Raw genomic sequence first — 19,626 nt, forward strand, 5'->3', positions numbered from 1 at the left:
CTCAGTTGTGAATAAAATTTATGTTAAACTGTTGATGAAAATATTGATGCGCCGTAACGGTATATTCGGAACCTTAGAAAACATTATATTTGACAGAAACAATATATGTTACATCGAGTGAAAACCATATACAAAAATACGGACACTGATGTTGATCATACTGATACTATTACTGACGTTGTTTAGTCGGTATCGGTTAGATCGTTGTAACACCCCGATTTTTTCAAAACCAAATTAAATTATATTATGGTAATAACACATTTAGAGTGGTAATTTATATTGATTATTTAGAATGTTGATGAAATCAAAACAAATATACTTTAATGTGTTAACTTTATTAGTAATTATAAAAGGAATAAAATAGTAATTGTAGTATAAATGCTATTAATTTAACGTACTATTATTTAATAACTATTATTGGAAGTTTTAGAATAAATAATGTTATTAATTAGCAAATTGGCTCGTGCATTGCCGCGGTTTCTAAAAACATTTACCCTAAAATGTGAAACAACTAAAAATGTATATAATAATAAGCACGAAACGTATCAGATTTGACCCCACATATTTTTAAAGAAATTTATGTCGAAACGTAAGTCAACTTAAATTTATATCAACACGTGCATAAAAATAAGCACGTAAGAAAATCGTGTTTTTTTTAAGTTAAACAATGGCACGACGCGTTGCGACGGTGTCGAAACATAAAGTGACTCGATTTTATTCCTTTTAATGAAAATGTATTATATTTGACCCGACTCGTTTTCAAATAAAAGTTATGTCAAAACATATATCAACTGAATACACACATAAAAATAAGCATGAAAACGTATTATATTTAACCACGCTCATTTTCAGTAAAAACAAAATTTACGCCAAAAGGTAGACAATGTGTAGAACAACTGAAGATGTACATGATAATAAGCATAAGAAATATAATATTTGACTCAACTCATTTCCGGGAAAAATTTATGTCGAAAAGTAAATCAACTTGAATTTAAATCGACACGTATATAAAAATAAACACGTAAAACTTAATTACAAATTGGTAAAGCATTTAACAGTTTGTTTGGAAACGCATGAGCCTCCAGTTCTGGTGTAACACCTCATAAATCTATGTCGAATTATTAGATGACACGTGTCCACTCTCAAATATACCTAATAATTTGGACGAGAGAGACGAATTTTGTCAATTCATGAAAGTTTGAATGTGGAGGGACTAAAAGTGTCAACATGCCAATTTTAAGGCCTCTGAGTAACAATGCGAACCGTAAGCCTTGCATGCTTACGGACCGTAAAGAATAAAATTTTTCATAGCTGGGCAACGTATACGGACCGCAAGGTCTCTTCCCTTACGGCCCGTAAAGATTTGAAAACCAGGGGCGCTCAAGCTGGCTTACGGATCGTAAGCCTAAGGCCCTTACGGTCCGTAAGGGACTGCTAGTGGCAGTTTTGTTTGGAGGCCAAGCATCTCTGCCCTCTTTCCACATATCCATGATTTTGCCACCCTTATGCAGTACATTACACGTCCATGGACACTTGGGATGATCTTACATCAGATCTAAACACCTGGAATGATCCATTGAATCATCTCCAACTATAAATACCCTTCCATTTGCAACTTAGAACTTGCTCATTTCCTCTTGATTTCCTCTATCTTCTATTCTGGAGTTCCTGATCACAAAGGAAGCTCCCTCTGAGTTCTAAAAGTTTTCTTGGACCACTTATAAGTGTTCCATCCCAGCTCTTTTCATTTTATAGGCTATTATTAGCCGAAAGTCAAGTAAATTGACTTTTGCTTTGACTTTCGGTTTAGACCATTATGGTCCAACCATTGTTCGAATCGAATGTGGCTACGTGATCGTAATAAGGTAGGTGTTAATCCCTCAAAAGGGCACATCCTGGAAATCACGTTAAGTGGGTCGAATGATGGGTCAAAGCTAAGTTCAATAAAAAGTCAAACAACAGATTTTTGGAAAACTTATAAAATGAACTTGTAAACGTTTTAACACCTCTTTTTGACACTAAATTAGTTGGTAGCTAATATTAGAACATGTATAAACATGTTTAGCCCATCATTTCCAGTTTATGTATTCGTTCGCAACTGAAAGTCAAGCAGTTTGACTTCTGCTTTGACTTTCGATTCTGACCCGATTTAGCAGCTTTAGCTACTGATTCTAAGTTTCATTATGATCATATTATAGTGTAGAATAAACCGCTATGGTTATACTACCTGATCATAATCAGTTCTTGAGTTTTTACAGAAGTTCATGAAATATGCCATAATATACCGAAAATACCCTTTTTGTGCGTAACTTGGTTTTTAACCATAATGATCATACAAAGTTGATAACCTACTGATGTTATAACATAATTAAAATATTTTGGCATATTGAACTTGTTTATAGCTCATCCGATCACCCGATACCGTCTATGCGCGTATGGTTAGCTTATGTAACTAGTTTACGTAAGTTTACTGAAACGCGTCAATTGTTTTCATTTTCTTTCAAATTCCAGAATGTAAATAAGTTTACCCATATTATATAAGTCTTAGTAATTGTGAGGGTTTAAACTACATTCTATCCGGTCGTCTCTTAATCTAGCGTATCGTACCATTTTCATTATTTTAAGTTAACCGGTCCAAATCTATGACTTGAATAAGACCCGTTAACATTCTAATTGGTTATTATACCATTCATTCTAGACTAAGGCATTCCAGTAGATTGCAACCAAGCTTAGTTAATTGATAACGGCTGTGCTTATTATTATATCTTGCATTATAAGAATTACTAAGCCAGGAAAATACTCTTAACCTATTTTCCCTATACGTGCTTGGGATACGGTAAATTATTACCGCTTGGTCGGGTATGGGATCATATGTTGGATTGTGACTAGAAAATTCGCATAACCCGTTTTAATATGTTTTGCTTGAGAACTTAAACATTGGGGGTTAACGCGACCATGTCGTGGATATCCTCATCTCATTTAATTGCAAATGACCATGACTTAAGCATGGGGTGTAGGCATACACCCGACTGATGCTAATGCTATTATAAAAAATTTTCTACCCATATTGGGGATACCCTTTATGGGTTAAAGTGGCGTGTCGGTTAATCATGTTATCGGTTTCTATATCGGGCTCCATATGTATTGACAAGCATGTAAAAATGTATACAAGATAACTATTATTGTCCCAAGTTATTTACAAAATTACATGTGCCTTTGTGCACTTAAAACAATTTTGAAATATTTTCAAAATGCGTCGGTTATTTGTATTCACCAGTGTAAACTGACGTATCTTCAAAAGACTAAGTAACAGGTTGCAAGGTTACGAAATAGGCTGGAAGTGCCCGTCAATTCTTAAGAGGAATTTGCAACTCCTTGCATTTGAAGCATAATAGTCTGTTTAATCATTTTGTAAATTTTCGATCCACCTGTGGATCTTTTCATACATTATTAGTCTGTATAATTATTTGAACATTCGGACATTGTAATTTTGTAATAATATTTTAAATCCAAGACTTTCGCTGTGCTATTTGTGTATTTGATATCAATCTCGTCAAGTATCCCAAGTCCGGGCCCACCGGGAAAATACAGGTTGTGACAGGTTGGTATCAGAGCCAATATTTGAGAGAATTAAACACTAGCCTTTTGTGTCAAACAACACCATACCATAATCCCCAGACTTTCTAAGTCTAGTCATTGACCTAGGATTTACTCTCATCCTTATTAAGTTATATATACATATTGTTTTAGATTTTGACAGGAGATAAACCATGCCGCCAAGATTTAGAGGCAAAGGCAAAGGACCAATGCGAGGAGGTCCATCTAGACATGCACCCTCATTACCTCACAGCTCGGATCATAATCAATATTCGAGCAACTCATATTCATCTCAACCAGCGAGACACTTTGTCTCCCATAATTCATCACCTTCCCACAATTCTCACCATTCTTATCATTCTCACCACTCCCACCAATCCCATCATTCCCATTCTCATTCCTTGCATGGATCATTTGATCCAAATCAGTTCATCAACACCCCACCGGCTGCCCAAAACTAATTGGACCAGCCAAACAAACCGGATGAAGATTCTGATCCGGAAATGCCACCGTTTGGGTCGCACATGCACCCAATTGAAATTTCCAGTGGTTCCGCATCTTATGCAGGATCACCATACCAGGGTCCTAATGAATGGGACCAATATTTCATTCAGTTTAACTTTGTTCATACACCTCCCTATCAACCTCCAATGCCACCACCACTGCCTCCACCAGAGGACGTGCAGATGGAACCTGTGGAGTAACCACAGCTACCACCTTAGCCAAGGAGGACCCACAAATGGGTGGACCTTCAAATACTGTACTAGTAGTTGACCCAACTCCTCAAACATTTGTTCAACCACCACCATTGGGTTTTTATAACCTAATTCCCACGTATCCAGATACGACTGGATACGATCCTTTAAACCCTACTACACTAATAGATTATAACTATCAGGCGCCAACTTACGACCCCTGTATGCAGGCAATCGTACACAACGCTCTTTACCCATCTCCTTTCCCTCCCGCATATCCAACTACCGGATATCCGAATTATGGATAACAGTATCCTTCTTTGCCTCAGCCACAGACACAACCACCGCCACAAATAGAGGCCATTAATTAGGCCTTGGAAAGAGCGGAGCAACTTCAGCGATAGGCTGAAAAGACTGAGAAGAAAACAAACAAAATCTTCAAAAATCTTAACAAGATGTTCAGAGGGAAGAAAGATGAGTAGAGAATCAATGTCTTTTATTTATTGTATTTTAAATTCCAAAAGTCTGTGCGTGGACGTGTATTTCTTTTAGTCCCTGTGTGGACGAGTATTTAATTTTATTTCAAAGTCCTTTTTGGACAAGTACTATAATATTTCATATTTTAATGAAAACTTTAACTTATCTATTGTATATATTACAACCCTTTTCAAGCGATCGTCTCGATTTTAATTCGAACTTTATCGATCTGCTCAATATATCAACAAGTTCTTCTTAATGGTTTTTAACCAGCCATTTGGCAAAGCCTACATTATTGGAAATTATAAATGACAGTTAAGGATGAATAGCCCTCTTGTCTAGAGGTGGTGAACTATGTTCAAGCCTCATAGCCTTTATGGTCAAATGAGATCATGGCTACGTATATATATATATATATATATATATATATATATATATATATATATATATATATCTTTATTGTCAAACCATTAAGACATTCATTCTGTATTAACATTCAAGTAATGTTAATATTCCTGGCAATGTGATATTGACGAAATGACATTAGCCATCTAGGTGGTAGACTACGTCCAAGCCTTATAGCCTATATGATCAAATTAGATCATGGCTAATATCATCAATGCGACGATCACTTTTAAACAACCTTAGTGATGACTTGCCTACGGGCCATATTTTATTTTCAATTAAGACAATGACAGTTGTGGTCGTATGAATCACTGTCCAAAGGTGGTGAACTATGTTCAAGCCTTAAAGACACTTGATTAAATGAGATCGCAGCTTATATATATATATATATATATATATATATATATATATATATATATATTATTCATTTAAAATTTGTTAATGCGACAATGACAGTTATGAATTTATGATCCACTGTCCAATAGGTGGTGGACTATGTCCAAACCTCATAGCCCTTGATGATCCTATGAGACCGTGGCTAAATATACTTGATTTATTTTAATTCAATATTCATTTGAAATGTTAAAATTATGAATTTTGGCAGTTGTGACATTGTGCACACTGGTCCAAAAGGTGAAGGATATATATATATATATATATATATATATATATATATATATATATATATATATATATATATATAGGGTAGGGATCCTAAGAGAAGAGCATCCTATTTGAGAAACTTGAGAAGAAATCTGGACCACACATTTTTCTAAGCTTTCCGTAATATACACATATGTATAGATTACGATTGACTATATACATATGTGTATAATTCAATATACATATATGTATATAGTCAATTTTACACTATACATATGTGTATATTACGAAAAGCTTAGGAAAAATGTGTGGTCCAGATTTCTTCTCAAGTTTCTCAAATAGCCTACTTCTTCTCACATGATCCTAACCCTATATATATATATATATATATATATATATATATATATATATATATATATATCCAAACCTTATAGCCTATATGGTTTAATAATACCATGGCTGATAAAATTTTCAAGTCATCAGATTCGATGACCAATTATTATATTGCAACTGAGCAATTATTTATTTTGGTATTTAGACCAAGCTTATAGATATGGCGAATCCACATTCTGATGGCGCCAATAGCGAACACAACAATGATATAAATGCGAATATTAACTGCGGCGGCGAATGAGTTAACCTTCAAGCCTTAATAACCGCAGAGGTCGGCAAAGCTATGAACAACTTCATAGCAAACTATAAGGGTTCGAGTTCGACTCAACCTAAGTCCCATTCTATTCCACATTCTTCTGCACACAAGAAGGAAAGCTCACATTATTCCTCAACTGCGAGGAGTGAGCTAAAAAGGTGTTCAAGGAAAAGTATCGTGCTGCTAAAGACGGGTGTACGTATAAGTATTTTGTTTCGTGCAAGCCTCATGATTTTAATGGAGGAAAGGCGGCTATAGATTCTATGAAATGGCTAGACCAGATGGAGACAGTGGTGGATATCAGCAGGTATGCTGATAAGGATATAGTGAAGCACGTCTCCCAGTCATTCAAGGGCGATGCCTTAACCTGGTGAAAGGCAATGCTTCAATCTACAGGGAAGGTGTCCCTGTATAATCTTGAATGGTACAAATTTGTGGACCTGATAAAAGAGACGTACTGTCCACCACACGAAGTGGAAAAGGTGGAGTCAGATTTTCTGACTCTCACCATGAAGAATCTTGACTGTCGGAAGTATGTGCCCGACTTTAACTCGTTGTCAAGGCTAGTACCATATTTGATTACTCCAGAGTCGAAACGCATTGCACGTTTCATAGGTGGGCTAGCACCCGGAATTAAAGGAATGGTGAAGGCATCAAAGCCTACCACCTTTAGGTCTGCTGTGGACCTATCCTTTTCCCTCACTCAGGATGAAGTGAGGCAAAAGTCAGTCAAAATTGAGACCGACGGAAAGTGGAAGAGGGAGGATGATCGCTCCCAAAAGTCCAAGAAAGGGAAATTCGGGTCTGGGAAGAATCAACAAAGATCAGATGAAAGACCTATCTGCAAGACGTGTAACATACGACATTGGGGGCATTGTCGTTCAGACCAGCAGGCGAAGCCCTATGGTATATGCGAGAAATCTGGTCACAAGTCCTTAGATTCTAAGGACTTAAAGAATGTTGTTTGTTACGGGTGTAGCAATAAGGTCCACATTAGGACCAACTGCCCTAAACTTGCTAAAGAGGGCAATGATAAGCCTGGAGAGGAGAAGAAACGAAATGCCCGAGCCTTCCAATTAACTGCGAGGGAAGCAGTTAATGACACTAATGTCATAACGGGTACGCTCCTCATAAATGATATCTTTGCTAGAGTTCTTTTCGATTCTGGAGCTGATAAGTCTTGACCATAAGTTTAGTAAACTACTAAACCTACCTATAAGAACTCTAGATATAGCATATGAAGTAGAACTAGCTGACGATACCTTAGAAACTGCTTCTTTTATTCTTGATGGATGATTTATATCCATTAAGAATCATTCTGTTCCTATCTCTCTTTTGCCAATGAATTTGGCAGGATTCAATGTAGTCTTAGGCTTGGATTCGTTATCTCATAACCAAGCCCGTATTGCCTGCGATAAGAAACTCATCGAAGTTAAATCCCCATCTGGTGAAATGCTCACCATCCATGGAGATCTACACTATTGTCTGCCTGAGAAAGTATCTCTACTCAAGACATCAAAGTTTTTGAAGAGCGGATGTGTCATTTACATGGCACAAGTGACGATTGACGAACTGAAGCCAAGGATGGAAGATATCCCAGTCATCTCTGAATATCCAGACATATTCCCTGAAGATCTACCCGGTTTACCCCCAGAGAGATAAGTCGAATTTAGAATTGACATTTTACCTGGAGCTGCTCCTGTGGCAAGAGCTCCATATCGGTTAGCGCCTACAGAGATGAAGGAGTTAAAGACCCAACTGGGTGAGCTTTTGGAGAAAGGCTTCATTCAGCCTAGTTCTTCACCTTGGGGAGCTCCTATCTTATTTGTCAATAAGAAGGACGGTTCAATGCGGATGTGCATTAACTACCGTGAGCTAAACAAAATAACGATCAAGAATCATTATCCGCTGCCCAGGATCGACTGCCAACTTCAAGTGGCTAGTTATTTTTCCAAGATCGACTTGAGATCGGGATACCATCAACTGAAGGTTAGGAGTAAAGACGTTCCTAAGACTGCCTTCAGGACAAGATACGACCACTACGAGTTCCTAGTGATGCCTTTTGGGCTCACTAATGCACCTGCAGCATTCATAGATCTCATGAATATAGTCTGCAAGCCGTATCTGGATAAGTTTGTCATTGTCTTTATACACGACATACTTATCTATTCTCGTAATCAGGCTAATCATGAGAAACATCTTCGGTACATTCTAGAGTTTCTAAAGTAGGAGAAGCTTTATGCAAAGTTATCCAAATGCGAATTATGGCTTAATGAAGTCCAGTTTCTTGGACATATGATTAGCGAGCATGGTATCTAGGTGGATCCCGCCAAGATAGAAGCCATCATGAATTGAGAGGCACCAAAGATGCCATCTGAGATACGTAGTTTCTTCAGATTGGCTGGTTATTATAGAAGATTCATTGAGAACTTCTCAAGAATAGCCACTCCTTTGACTACCCTGACCCGCAAAAATGTCAAGTTTGATTGGGGTCCCAAGAAGAAAGAATCCTTCGAGATTCTGAAGCACAAGTTGAGCAATGCTGCAGTTCTAACTCTACCTAAGGGTATTGAGGATTTCGTCGTGTATTGTGATGCCTGATGCGTGTGTAGTGCTATATATATTAGGTGTATATTTTGAGCCCTTTTTACACTTTTTAGCCAAGTTTTAAATTTATAAAACACGATATTTACTAACACTACACACACATATGGGCAAGTGCACCCATCGTGGACGTAGTATAGTGTTGGTAAGATACCGAGGTCGTCCAAGGACACAAGAGCTTTTAGTACCGATTTATCCTCAATGTCTAATCAAATCAAAAAGTTAGAAAAATGTTTTTAAACTAAAAAAAATAAAACTAACTAAAATGCTGAAAATGAAATAAAAGTAAAAACAGATAGACAAGATGAATCACTTGGATCCGACTCGTGTGTAGTGTAACCTTTGATTATTTTCGCACTTTTGCACATTTTAAGAGATCATCTTAGTTATTGTAGTAGGCCCCTCTTTCGAAGGTGACGTTACCCTCAACCCAATAGTTTGAGTCAGCAAGGATACAATCCTATAGGGTCGGATTATTGAAAGATAATTAATTAAGTTATTAATGCATAATGTGGTAGGCCCCTCTTTTGAAGGTGACGTTACCCTCGGCTAAGTAGTCTGAGTCAGCAGGGATACAGTGCTAAGTAGCCGGGTTAAAGTTTTAATAGTGGTTTAACTTATGAGGGGGTCAAAGAGTTTGGACCCCCGCCATCCAATACTGGTGGGTATTGAAGGAGGTCCTACTTAATTTAACCCAGGTCCTTTGCAGGATCTATACACTGAACAATGGCAAGACTCTTACCAAACTGTTCCCTTAACCCCCGACCAGGTAGCCAACATATCTCCATATAGACCGGGGAGATATGAATGGTGAAAATCTTTTATTTTATATAGACAGTAAAATAATGCCAAGACACCACGGACAAATGATAAGGAAGAATCACCTTCAACATAAGAAACTAGTTATTAAAATCATTAATACATAACCAAATAAAAAGTGCGAAAAGATTAAAAATAAAAAAAGTATTACACTAAACACTTGTCTTCACCAAGTGATGTAAGAGACTTAGGCAAACATGGCCTTTGATTGTCAAGAACTCTTACAATCAATCTTGGATCCCGAGATGACTCACACACTCTATGATGGACAATGGATGATGGTGTTGTGATGGTGGTGGGTGGTGGGTGAAGTGTGAGAGAGGTGGTGTGCCAAGTGATGAGTTGCAAGTAACTCAAGCACTCCTATTTATAGGCTGAACAGAAGCTCGGGCACGGCCCCGTGTCCATCCTCCTCTCTTTCTTCATTAATTGCTGTTTGTCTGCATTAGTTGACCACGCCCCTGTGTCCGTTGAGCACGACCCCGTGTGCAGAAGCATATCTGTACTATCAAGATTTGCCTGGATTCTGCAAATCTTATAGTTGACCACGGCCCCGTGTCCGCTGAGCACGGCCCCGTGGTGGGCGATAGAAGCTTCTACAACTTTGTCTTTTCTGCTGACACTTGGGCACGCCTGTAACAACTATCATTAAAATTAGTAATTAGAATAATAATTAGTCAATAAGGAAACCTTAATTGAGACACCCAAGTAATTCCGCACTAACCCTAAAATTTCCGGAATAATCGGAATCAGGATCAGGGCCCGTAAAACTTAGAGGGGTTAAACCCTATTCGATAATTATCTTAAATTATGCGTTGTATATACTGAATTTTGAATGTTGTTGATTCACCAAGCCTATGCCACTGACTAGGCTAATCTACAAGCTAGGCCGCACCTTTACGGACCGTAAGGGTTAGTCCTTACGGACCGTAAGCCTACCAGCTTGCCTTACGGACCGTAAGGGTTAGGTCATACGGTCCGTAAGCAACATGAAATTTGGGCTATAAATAGCCGACCTTGGCATTCGACTGTTGGTGTTAAAACGTCGATTGAATTCGTTCTGTACATCGATGTTAGGCAGTTATATCACAAATTAAACACACACGATCATGAAGTGCTGCCGCGGAACAGGGTAATTACTCGATCGCTATTACGATTCAGTTTCCGAGATCAATATATCCAAAGAATGTTTAAGTGCCGCCCACATTGGGTCATACTTTGTCGTTAATTCGATAAATAAGTTTAAGTATCGCACTTTGTCGTTCATTGTGAGAATTTGATCTCGTGAGATATCGTGACTGTTGTGTTGATCACTAACCCTGTTTTGTGTGCATTATTATTGAAATTAGGTTAACAGGGCTAAAATCATATTGTGTCAGTACTAAATCTGCAATGTGAGTTATTCTCTTTTTATCAACTGTTTTAAAATACTCCAAATTATTTCCAGAATTATAAATTACAGTGATTAAGTTTATGTAATCACCAAGTTACAGCCGGTATGTGGGGTATTGTGCACTTTACTTGATAATCGTCACCAGTGGGGCAGCCATTGGGTGATATGACCATAATCACAGACACCATTGGACAGGTGGGCCAATGGGTCGAGTGGTAAAGTACTGTGGGTAGTTGGTTGATATCAGAAACATTGTAAAAGATCTTAACACTGTGAATTATAACAGATGTGTCATTTTCAGCAACTAGAATAATTCACTCAGTATTTCCCCGCTGACAAAATCTTTTCCAAACATGTTTCAGGTGATCTGCTGTAATTCAGGAAAAATGCAGGGGAAGCATTTCAAGCTTAAGATAGTGGCTCAGTATAAAATAAAGAAATGTGTTTTATCCAGAAAATCTTACTATTGTAAATTATCAGGGTTTTATCCCGAATTGTGAAATAAAATAATCGGGAAAAGTTTTTAGCTTAAACGATCCTGTAAATAAAATTTCCGCTGCTAAACTCACAATAAACAAAGTACCGCAGGATTTCTGTCCCGCGGCTCCTCGAACGGGTCAAACCGGGCCGGGGGCCGTGACAGAAACAAGGTGGTATCAGAGCCAGGTTGTTAAGCTAATTAAGTATTTAAAAGATACTTAATTTTTCCTGATTACTATTACGTGATTATGTGTTTATGTGCTTTTAAACTGATTATTTGTTAATTACAGTATGGGTAAGCAAAAGTTACAAGATATATATCTTAAACTAGATGGGTCAGTCTACGAAGAAGGAAGTTCGTCTAAAACTAAATTTTCAAAGCTCCCTACAATTCCTGAAGAAGGAATATTTGTGCAAAAAGCGAATTATGAATATCCGCTTTCTCCTAGAAAAAGGAATATGATTATTAAGAAAAGTAAGGAGCAAATCAGAGAAAAGAAGATTAAAAAGGAAACCCAGGAGTTAATTAAGAAATCACCTTGGGAAGATAAACTCGATGAAAAATGGGCAAATTTGTATATGTTAGCCAGTGTGGCAGAACATGCAAATCTTTAGATGCCCTACATCTAGCCAACAGCACTTCCCAATAAGTAAATAAATAAAATTTAGTAAAATAAATCTGAATGTGTTTTCCTGTATTTTGTACAAATAGTGTGCAATAAAACTTCCATGTTTATTTGTTAAACTTTGTTCCAAAGTTTTAACTTAATATGTTTGTGCATTTTGCATATATGCTACACAGCATGAACGAGATATCTGAAGCTTTTCAGAACCTCAATCTTTACCCGGTGAATATAGAAGTTTCTCATGAATTTACTGGATATTTTGCTGATGTGGACCAACCTGTAAAAATTTCCTACTCCACCATTGACCAAACCAAAAAGAAAGAAAAAGAAAAATTATGTGTGGGGAAGCCGTATACGTAGGAAAAAGCCAGTTACAAAACCTCCTAGAATTAACGACCCTTTAGGAAAAGGAAAGGCAATTATAATCCAGGAAAACCCTAATCAGCAAGAAAGGGAAACTGAAGCCAATAAAGAGTTTAGGCAAATGGAGAAACAGTTTGAGGAATATTCTCAAGAAATAGAAACAGAAATAGGGCAAGATTCTAGACCAACTCAGGTAGAAATTGGGGAGAGTTCCAACCAAAACCAAAGGCTAACTTTTCAGGAGTAGATAGATATTCTATTGGCAAACTGTGATACTTTTCAGCCTGTCAATACGAATATTTTTACCTATCCTATTGAAAATCCACTTCCTATGAACTCTGGACCAGCAATCCCAGATCCAATAGTACACTTCCAACCTGTAGAAATGGAGGAATGGTGGACAAATGATTGGCAATTCCAAAATATTGTCAACGACCCTTATTCCTTTCTTCCACAATTCGATCCAGAACCCCTACCTAATTCACCAATGAGCAATGAGAATCTGGCTGAACTTCGCCATTTCGGTGAAGAATTGATGGATGCAGGGAATAGAATTAGGGAGATAGGGGGACAGATTGCCTGGAAGTATGATGAAAGGGAACTTCGTTTTTAGGATATCAAGTAACGAGAGATAAGAAGATGATAAAACTATCGTTGTGTAATAGTAAAAGTAAATAGTGAAACCAGTTGTAACATAACGAATAAAACGTTGTAAAATATCGGTGTGTATTGATGCATACTATACTGATATAAAATGGAATCGAGAAATCGATAAGTTTTGACTTTATGTGTTATGAATTGTCTGATTATTTGTATAAATTGCTAATTACTAATTACTCATAATAAATTATTATCAGATGGCAAATAATGATAACGAACCAGTAAATGAAGTTAATCAGTCAGAGCATCACCCAGAAGATCAATATATGACCAAACAAGATATTGAAAATATTGTTGCTCAAGGGATAGCCAACGCAATTCCAATATTCGTTGCTGCTATAAAAAGTCCAAACGAGCCGCAACATATCCTCCCTAGTAGACATACTATTGAGGATAATTTCAGTAATAGTATAAACGGGGGCAATGATCATATTAATCATGATAATGAATCTCAGCACACGCCGCGCCCTAAGAAACGAAAGGCTGCAACACCTGGTTGCACTTTCAAAGAATTCCTTGCTTGTAAACCCGCTGAATTTGCAGGCAACGAAGGAGCAACTACAACACTGCGATGGTTAGAGAAAACCGAAGCAGTGATTACAATAAGTAAATGTGCTGAAGAAGATCAAGACATGTATGCCTCAAATTTGTTTAAAGAAGGAGCACTAGAATGGTGGAACACAGTACTGCAAGCAAAAGGAAGACGGGTGGCTTATGCTATGACTTGGGAAGAATTTAAGAATCTTATCGAAAGAAAATTCTGTCCTGGGTATGAGAAGGAACAGATGGCAAATAAGTTCCTAAATCATCGAATGACAGGGGTAGATTGTCGTGGTTATACTTCGACATTCTTCGAATATGCGAGAGTGGTACCCAATCTGGCTTCGCCAGAACCGGTACTCATTTCCCGATATATTTGGGGATTAATTAGCGAAATTCGCAATATCGTTAAGGCTACGAGACCTCATACTATTGACAATGCAGTAGAATTAGCTAACACCCTAACCGACGAACTAATACGCACAAGAGATGAAGATAGGAAGAAAGAATTGGCTCAAAAGATTACCCAGGGATTTAGGATGGGTAATCGTAGTAATTTCAAGAAGAAAGGAGCAAGACAATCTTCAACCCCGCCATTTTGCAGAAATTGCAGAAGGAAACATTTTGGAAAATGCAATGCAATTTGTAATTTCTGCAAATCTATAGGCCATAGTGAAGAAAACTGTAAGAAGAAAACTGTAATATGTTTTCACTGTGGGGAAACAGGACATTACAAAACCGAATGCCCCAAACTGAACAAAATCACCGATAACAAGGGCAAACCAGTTGAAGGAACTGTTAAGAAAAATGCCAGAGCTTTCCAGCTAACCACTCAAGAAGCAGAGCTCATTCCGGATGTGATAGCCGGTACGTTTTTAGTTCACAACGTTTATGCAAAAGTATTATTTGACTCTGGTTCCAACCAAAGTTTTATAAATACTTCATTCTGTCAAGCTCTTAAGTTACCGTTGACTACCGTTAGGCAGATTTTTACAGTCGAAACTGTAGATGGGAATTCAGTAGAAATTAATCAGGTTTTGCAAAAAGTAGAAATAGAACTCTTAGGTCATAAATTTGTTGCAAACTTATTACCTATGAAACTAGCCGAGTTTGATGTTGTCTTAGGAATGGATTGGTTAATAGCCAACCATGCTCAAATCATTTGTGATAAGAACTCTATAGAAATTCAAGCACCTACGGGAGAGGTAATTAAGATTGCAGGAGATAAACCTCGGAGGCCACTGAAGTTCATATCAGTAATGAAAGTTGCTAATTATGAACGGAAACAAGGAATAGTATATATGATTTCAGTAATCATTTGTACTAAAGGAAAAGAACTTAAGGAAATTCCTGTAGTCTCAGAATACCCAGATGTTTTTCCAGAAGATTTGCCTGGGTTACCACCAGATAGAGAGGTAGAATTTAGGATTCATCTAATTCCAGGAACTATACCGATAGCCAAGGCACCTTATCGATTAGCTCCTACCGAAATGCGAGAATTAAAGAAGCAATTAGATGAATTACTAAGCAAAGGATTTATACAACCTAGTTCATCCCCTTGGGGTGCACCAGTGTTGTTTGTGAAAAAGAAAGATGGATAAATGAGAATGTGTATTGATTATAGAGAACTGAATAAGGTTACAATTAAGAATCGATACCCATTACCTAGGATTGATGATCTCTTTGATCAATTACAAGGCGCTAAATATTTTTCTAAGATAGACTTGCGCTCCGGATATCATCAATTAAAGGTTCAAGAGGAAGACATACCTAAAACTGCTTTTAGAACTAGGTATGGTCATTATGAATTTACAGTCATGCCCTTTGGACTAACAAATGCCCCAGCTGCATTCATGGACATGATGAACAGGATTTGTAAACCATATTTGGATAAATTTGTGATCGGGTTCATTGACGATATACTCATTTATTCCAAAAGTCAAGTCGAGCATTGTCAGCACTTGCATGCACTCTTAACTTTGTTAAGAAAAGAAAAGTTGTACGCTAAATTCTCGAAGTGTGAATTTTGGCTACAAGAAGTGCAATTCTTAGGACACATGGTGAATCACGAAGGTATTCACGTAGATCCTGCTAAGATAGAAGCAATTACCAACTGGAAGGTTCCGCAAACTGCAATGGAAATTAGAAGTTTTATAGGTTTAGCTGGTTATTATAGACGGTTTATTAAGGATTTTTCCAAGATAGCTGTACCATTAACTAAGCTAACCTGTAAAGCCACTAAGTTTGAATGGGGACCAAAACAAGAAGAAGCCTTTAGAATTTTAAAACAGAAATTAACCAATGCGCCAATCTTAGCTTTACCAGAAGGAACAGAAGATTTTGAAGTATATTGCGATGCTTCAAAACTAGGATACGGATGTGTGTTAATGCAACGCAAGAAGGTAATTGCGTATGCCTCCAGACAATTGAAAAAGCACGAAGAAAACTATACAACTCATGATTTAGAACTAGGAGCCATAGTTTTTGCCCTTAAAATTTGGAGACATTATCTGTATGGAAGTAAATTTACTATTTATACAGATCATAAAAGTTTAAGATATATATTTGGGCAAAAAGAGTTAAACATGAGGCAAAGAAGATGGATGGAGATTTTAAGTGATTACGACTGTGATATTCAATATCACGAAGGAAAGGCAAACGTAGTAGCAGATGCTTTAAGTCGTAAGTATCATGAAAAGCAAAGGCGAGTCCGTGCCCTTAGAATAAATCTACAAATAGATTTAATGGAACAAGTGAAGGAAATCCAGAAAACAGCAATCAAGGACGATGCCGAAGGAATGAAAGGTTACCTAAAAGAATTGGAACAAGGAAATGATGAAATTTGGAAATTCCACAAAAACAGAATTTGGGTACCTAAACAGGGAAATTTAAGATCAAAGATTTTAGAGGAAGCTCATAAATCTAGATATACCATACACCCAGGAAACAATAAGATGTATCAAGATTTAAGAAAGAATTTCTGGTGGATAGGAATGAAAAAGGATATAGCCGAATATGTATCTAAGTGTTTAACCTGTTCACAAGTTAAAGCCGAACACCAGAAACCCTCAGGTTTACTACAACAGTTAGAAATGCCTGTATGGAAATGGGAACTTATAACAATGGACTTTGTTATTAAGTTACCCAAGACTCGAAAAGGTAATGATGCCATTTGGGTAATCGTGGATCGATTGACCAAATCAGCTCATTTTCTACCAATAAAGGAAACCTTTAGTATGGAAAGGTTAGCCAAATTGTATGTAGATGAGATAGTATCCTTACATGGAGTCCCGCTCTCCATTGTATCGGATAGAGATAGTCGTTTCACTTCCCGTTTCTGGACAAGTTTCCAAGAATCAATGGGAACCCGACTTAATCTAAGTACTGCATATCATCCACAGACCGATGGACAAAGTGAAAGGACGATCCAAACTTTAGAAGACATGCTCCGAGCATGTGTAATTGATTTTGGGGGTAATTGGGATAACCATTTATCATTAATTGAATTCTCCTATAACAATAGTTATCATTCAAGTATTGAAGCCGCTCCATTCGAGGCACTATATGGACGCAAGTGCAGAACACCTGTATGTTGGGCAGAAATAGGAGAAAGTCAATTATCAGGTCCGGAAATTGTGCAAGAAACCACAGACAAGATAACTCGAATCAAGGAACGATTAAAAACAGCCAGAGATCGCCAAAAGAGCTATGCAGACAATCGTCGCAAACCACTTGAATTCCAAATAGGAGACAAAGTACTGCTGAAAGTATCTCCTTGGAAAGGAGTTGTAAGATTCGGTAAGAAAGGAAAACTGAGTCCCAGATATGTTGGACCATTTCCAGTGATTCAACGAATCGGACCAGTCGCTTATCGTTTACGAGGCACTAGCTGGAGTACATGATGTATTTCATGTATCCAATCTTAAGAAATGTCTATCAGACGAATCTCTAGTAGTACCTCTTCAAGACATAGAGGTAAATGAAAAACTGAAATTCATAGAAAAACCTTTACAAATAGAAGACCGAAAGATCAAGTTTCTCAAACACAAGCGACTAGTACTGGTGAAAGTCAGATGGAATTCAAAGAGAGGACCGGAATATACTTGGGAACTGGAATCAGAAATGAAGCGCAAGTACCCTCATCTGTTTCAATGAATCTCGAGGACGAGATTTTTCCTAAGGTGGGGAGGATGTAACACCTATCATTAAAATTAGTAATTAGAATAATAATTAGTCAATAATGAAACCTTAATTGAGACACCCAAGTAATTCCGCACTAACCCTAAAATTTCCGGAATAATCATAATCAGGATCAGGGCCCGTAAAACTTAGGGGGGTTAAACCCTATTCGATAATTATCTTAAATTATGCATTGTATATACTGAATTTCGAATGTTGTTGATTCACCAAGCCTATGCCACTGACTAGGCTAATCTACAAGCTAGGCCGCACCTTTACGGACCGTAAGGGTTAGTCCTTACGGACCGTAAGCCTACCAGCTTGCCTTACGGACCGTAAGGGTTAGGTCATACGGTCCGTAAGCAACATGAAATTTGGGCTATAGATAGCCGACCTTGGCATTCGACTGTTGGTGTTAAAACGTCGATCGAATTTGTTCTGTACATCGATGTTAGGCTGTTATATCACAAATTAAACACACACGATCACGAAGTGCTGCCGCGGAACAGGGTAATTACTCGATCGCTATTACGATTCAGTTTCCGAGATCAATATATCCCAAGAATGTTTAAGTGCCGCCCACATTGGGTCATACTTTGTCGTTTGTCGTTAATTCGATAAATGAGTTTAAGTATCGCACTTTGTCGTTCATTATGAGAATTTGATCTCGTGAGATATCGTGACTGTTGTGTTGATCACTAACCCTGTTTTGTGTGCATTATTATTGAAATTAGGTTAACAGGGCTAAAATCATATTCTGTCAGTACTAAATCTGCAATATGAGTTATTCTCTTTTTATCAACTGTTTTACAATACTCCAAATTATTTCCAGAATTATAAATTACAGTGATTAAGTTTATGTAATCACCAAGTTACAGCCGGTATGTGGGGTATTGTGCACTTTACTTGATAATCGTCACCAGTGGGGCAGCCATTGGGTGATATGACCATAATCACAGACACCATTGGACAGGTGGGCCAATGGGTCGAGTGGTAAAGTACTGTGGGTAGTTGGTTGATATCAGAAACATTGTAAAAGATCTTAACACTGTGAATTATAACAGATGTGTCATTTTCAGCAACTAGAATAATTCACTCAGTATTTCCCCGCTGACAAAATCTTTTCCAAACATGTTTCAGGTGATCTGCTGTAATTCAGGAAAAATGCAGGGGAAGCATTTCAAGCTTAAGATAGTGGCTCAGTATAAAATAAAGAAATGTGTTTTATCCAGAAAATCTTACTATTGTAAATTATCAGGGTTTTATCCCGAATTGTGAAATAAAATAATCGGGAAAAGTTTTTAGCTTAAACGATCCTGTAAATAAAATTTCCGCTGCTAAACTCACAATAAACAAAGTACCGCAGGATTTCTGTCCCGCGGCTCCTGGAACGGGTCAAACCAGGCCGGGGGCCGTGACAACGCCCCCGTGCTCATTGAGCTCGGGGCGTGTTCAGCCTTCTGTTCTCTTGTTTTGCTTGGGAAGATGCTGTCGGGGGGTTGGGCATGCCACGTTTGTTCCTTTTCTTGCATTTGT

General features: G+C 37.6%; 1 protein-coding gene across 1 annotated transcript; it reads left to right on the forward strand.

Moving 5' to 3' along the window:
- The first annotated feature begins 6,806 nt into the window (after window positions 1–6,806).
- On the forward strand, window positions 6,807–8,088 carry LOC110896591. Its single transcript, XM_022143842.1, has 2 exons — window positions 6,807–7,545; window positions 7,781–8,088. Exons 1-2 carry the CDS (start codon window positions 6,807–6,809, stop codon window positions 8,086–8,088), a joined length of 1,047 nt encoding a protein of 348 aa, XP_021999534.1.
- Window positions 8,089–19,626: the final 11,538 nt, after the last annotated feature.

The sequence above is a fragment of the Helianthus annuus genome, chromosome 2 (genome assembly GCF_002127325.2).
Source record: "Helianthus annuus cultivar XRQ/B chromosome 2, HanXRQr2.0-SUNRISE, whole genome shotgun sequence".
In the NCBI taxonomy this organism is placed as follows: domain Eukaryota; kingdom Viridiplantae; phylum Streptophyta; class Magnoliopsida; order Asterales; family Asteraceae; genus Helianthus; species Helianthus annuus.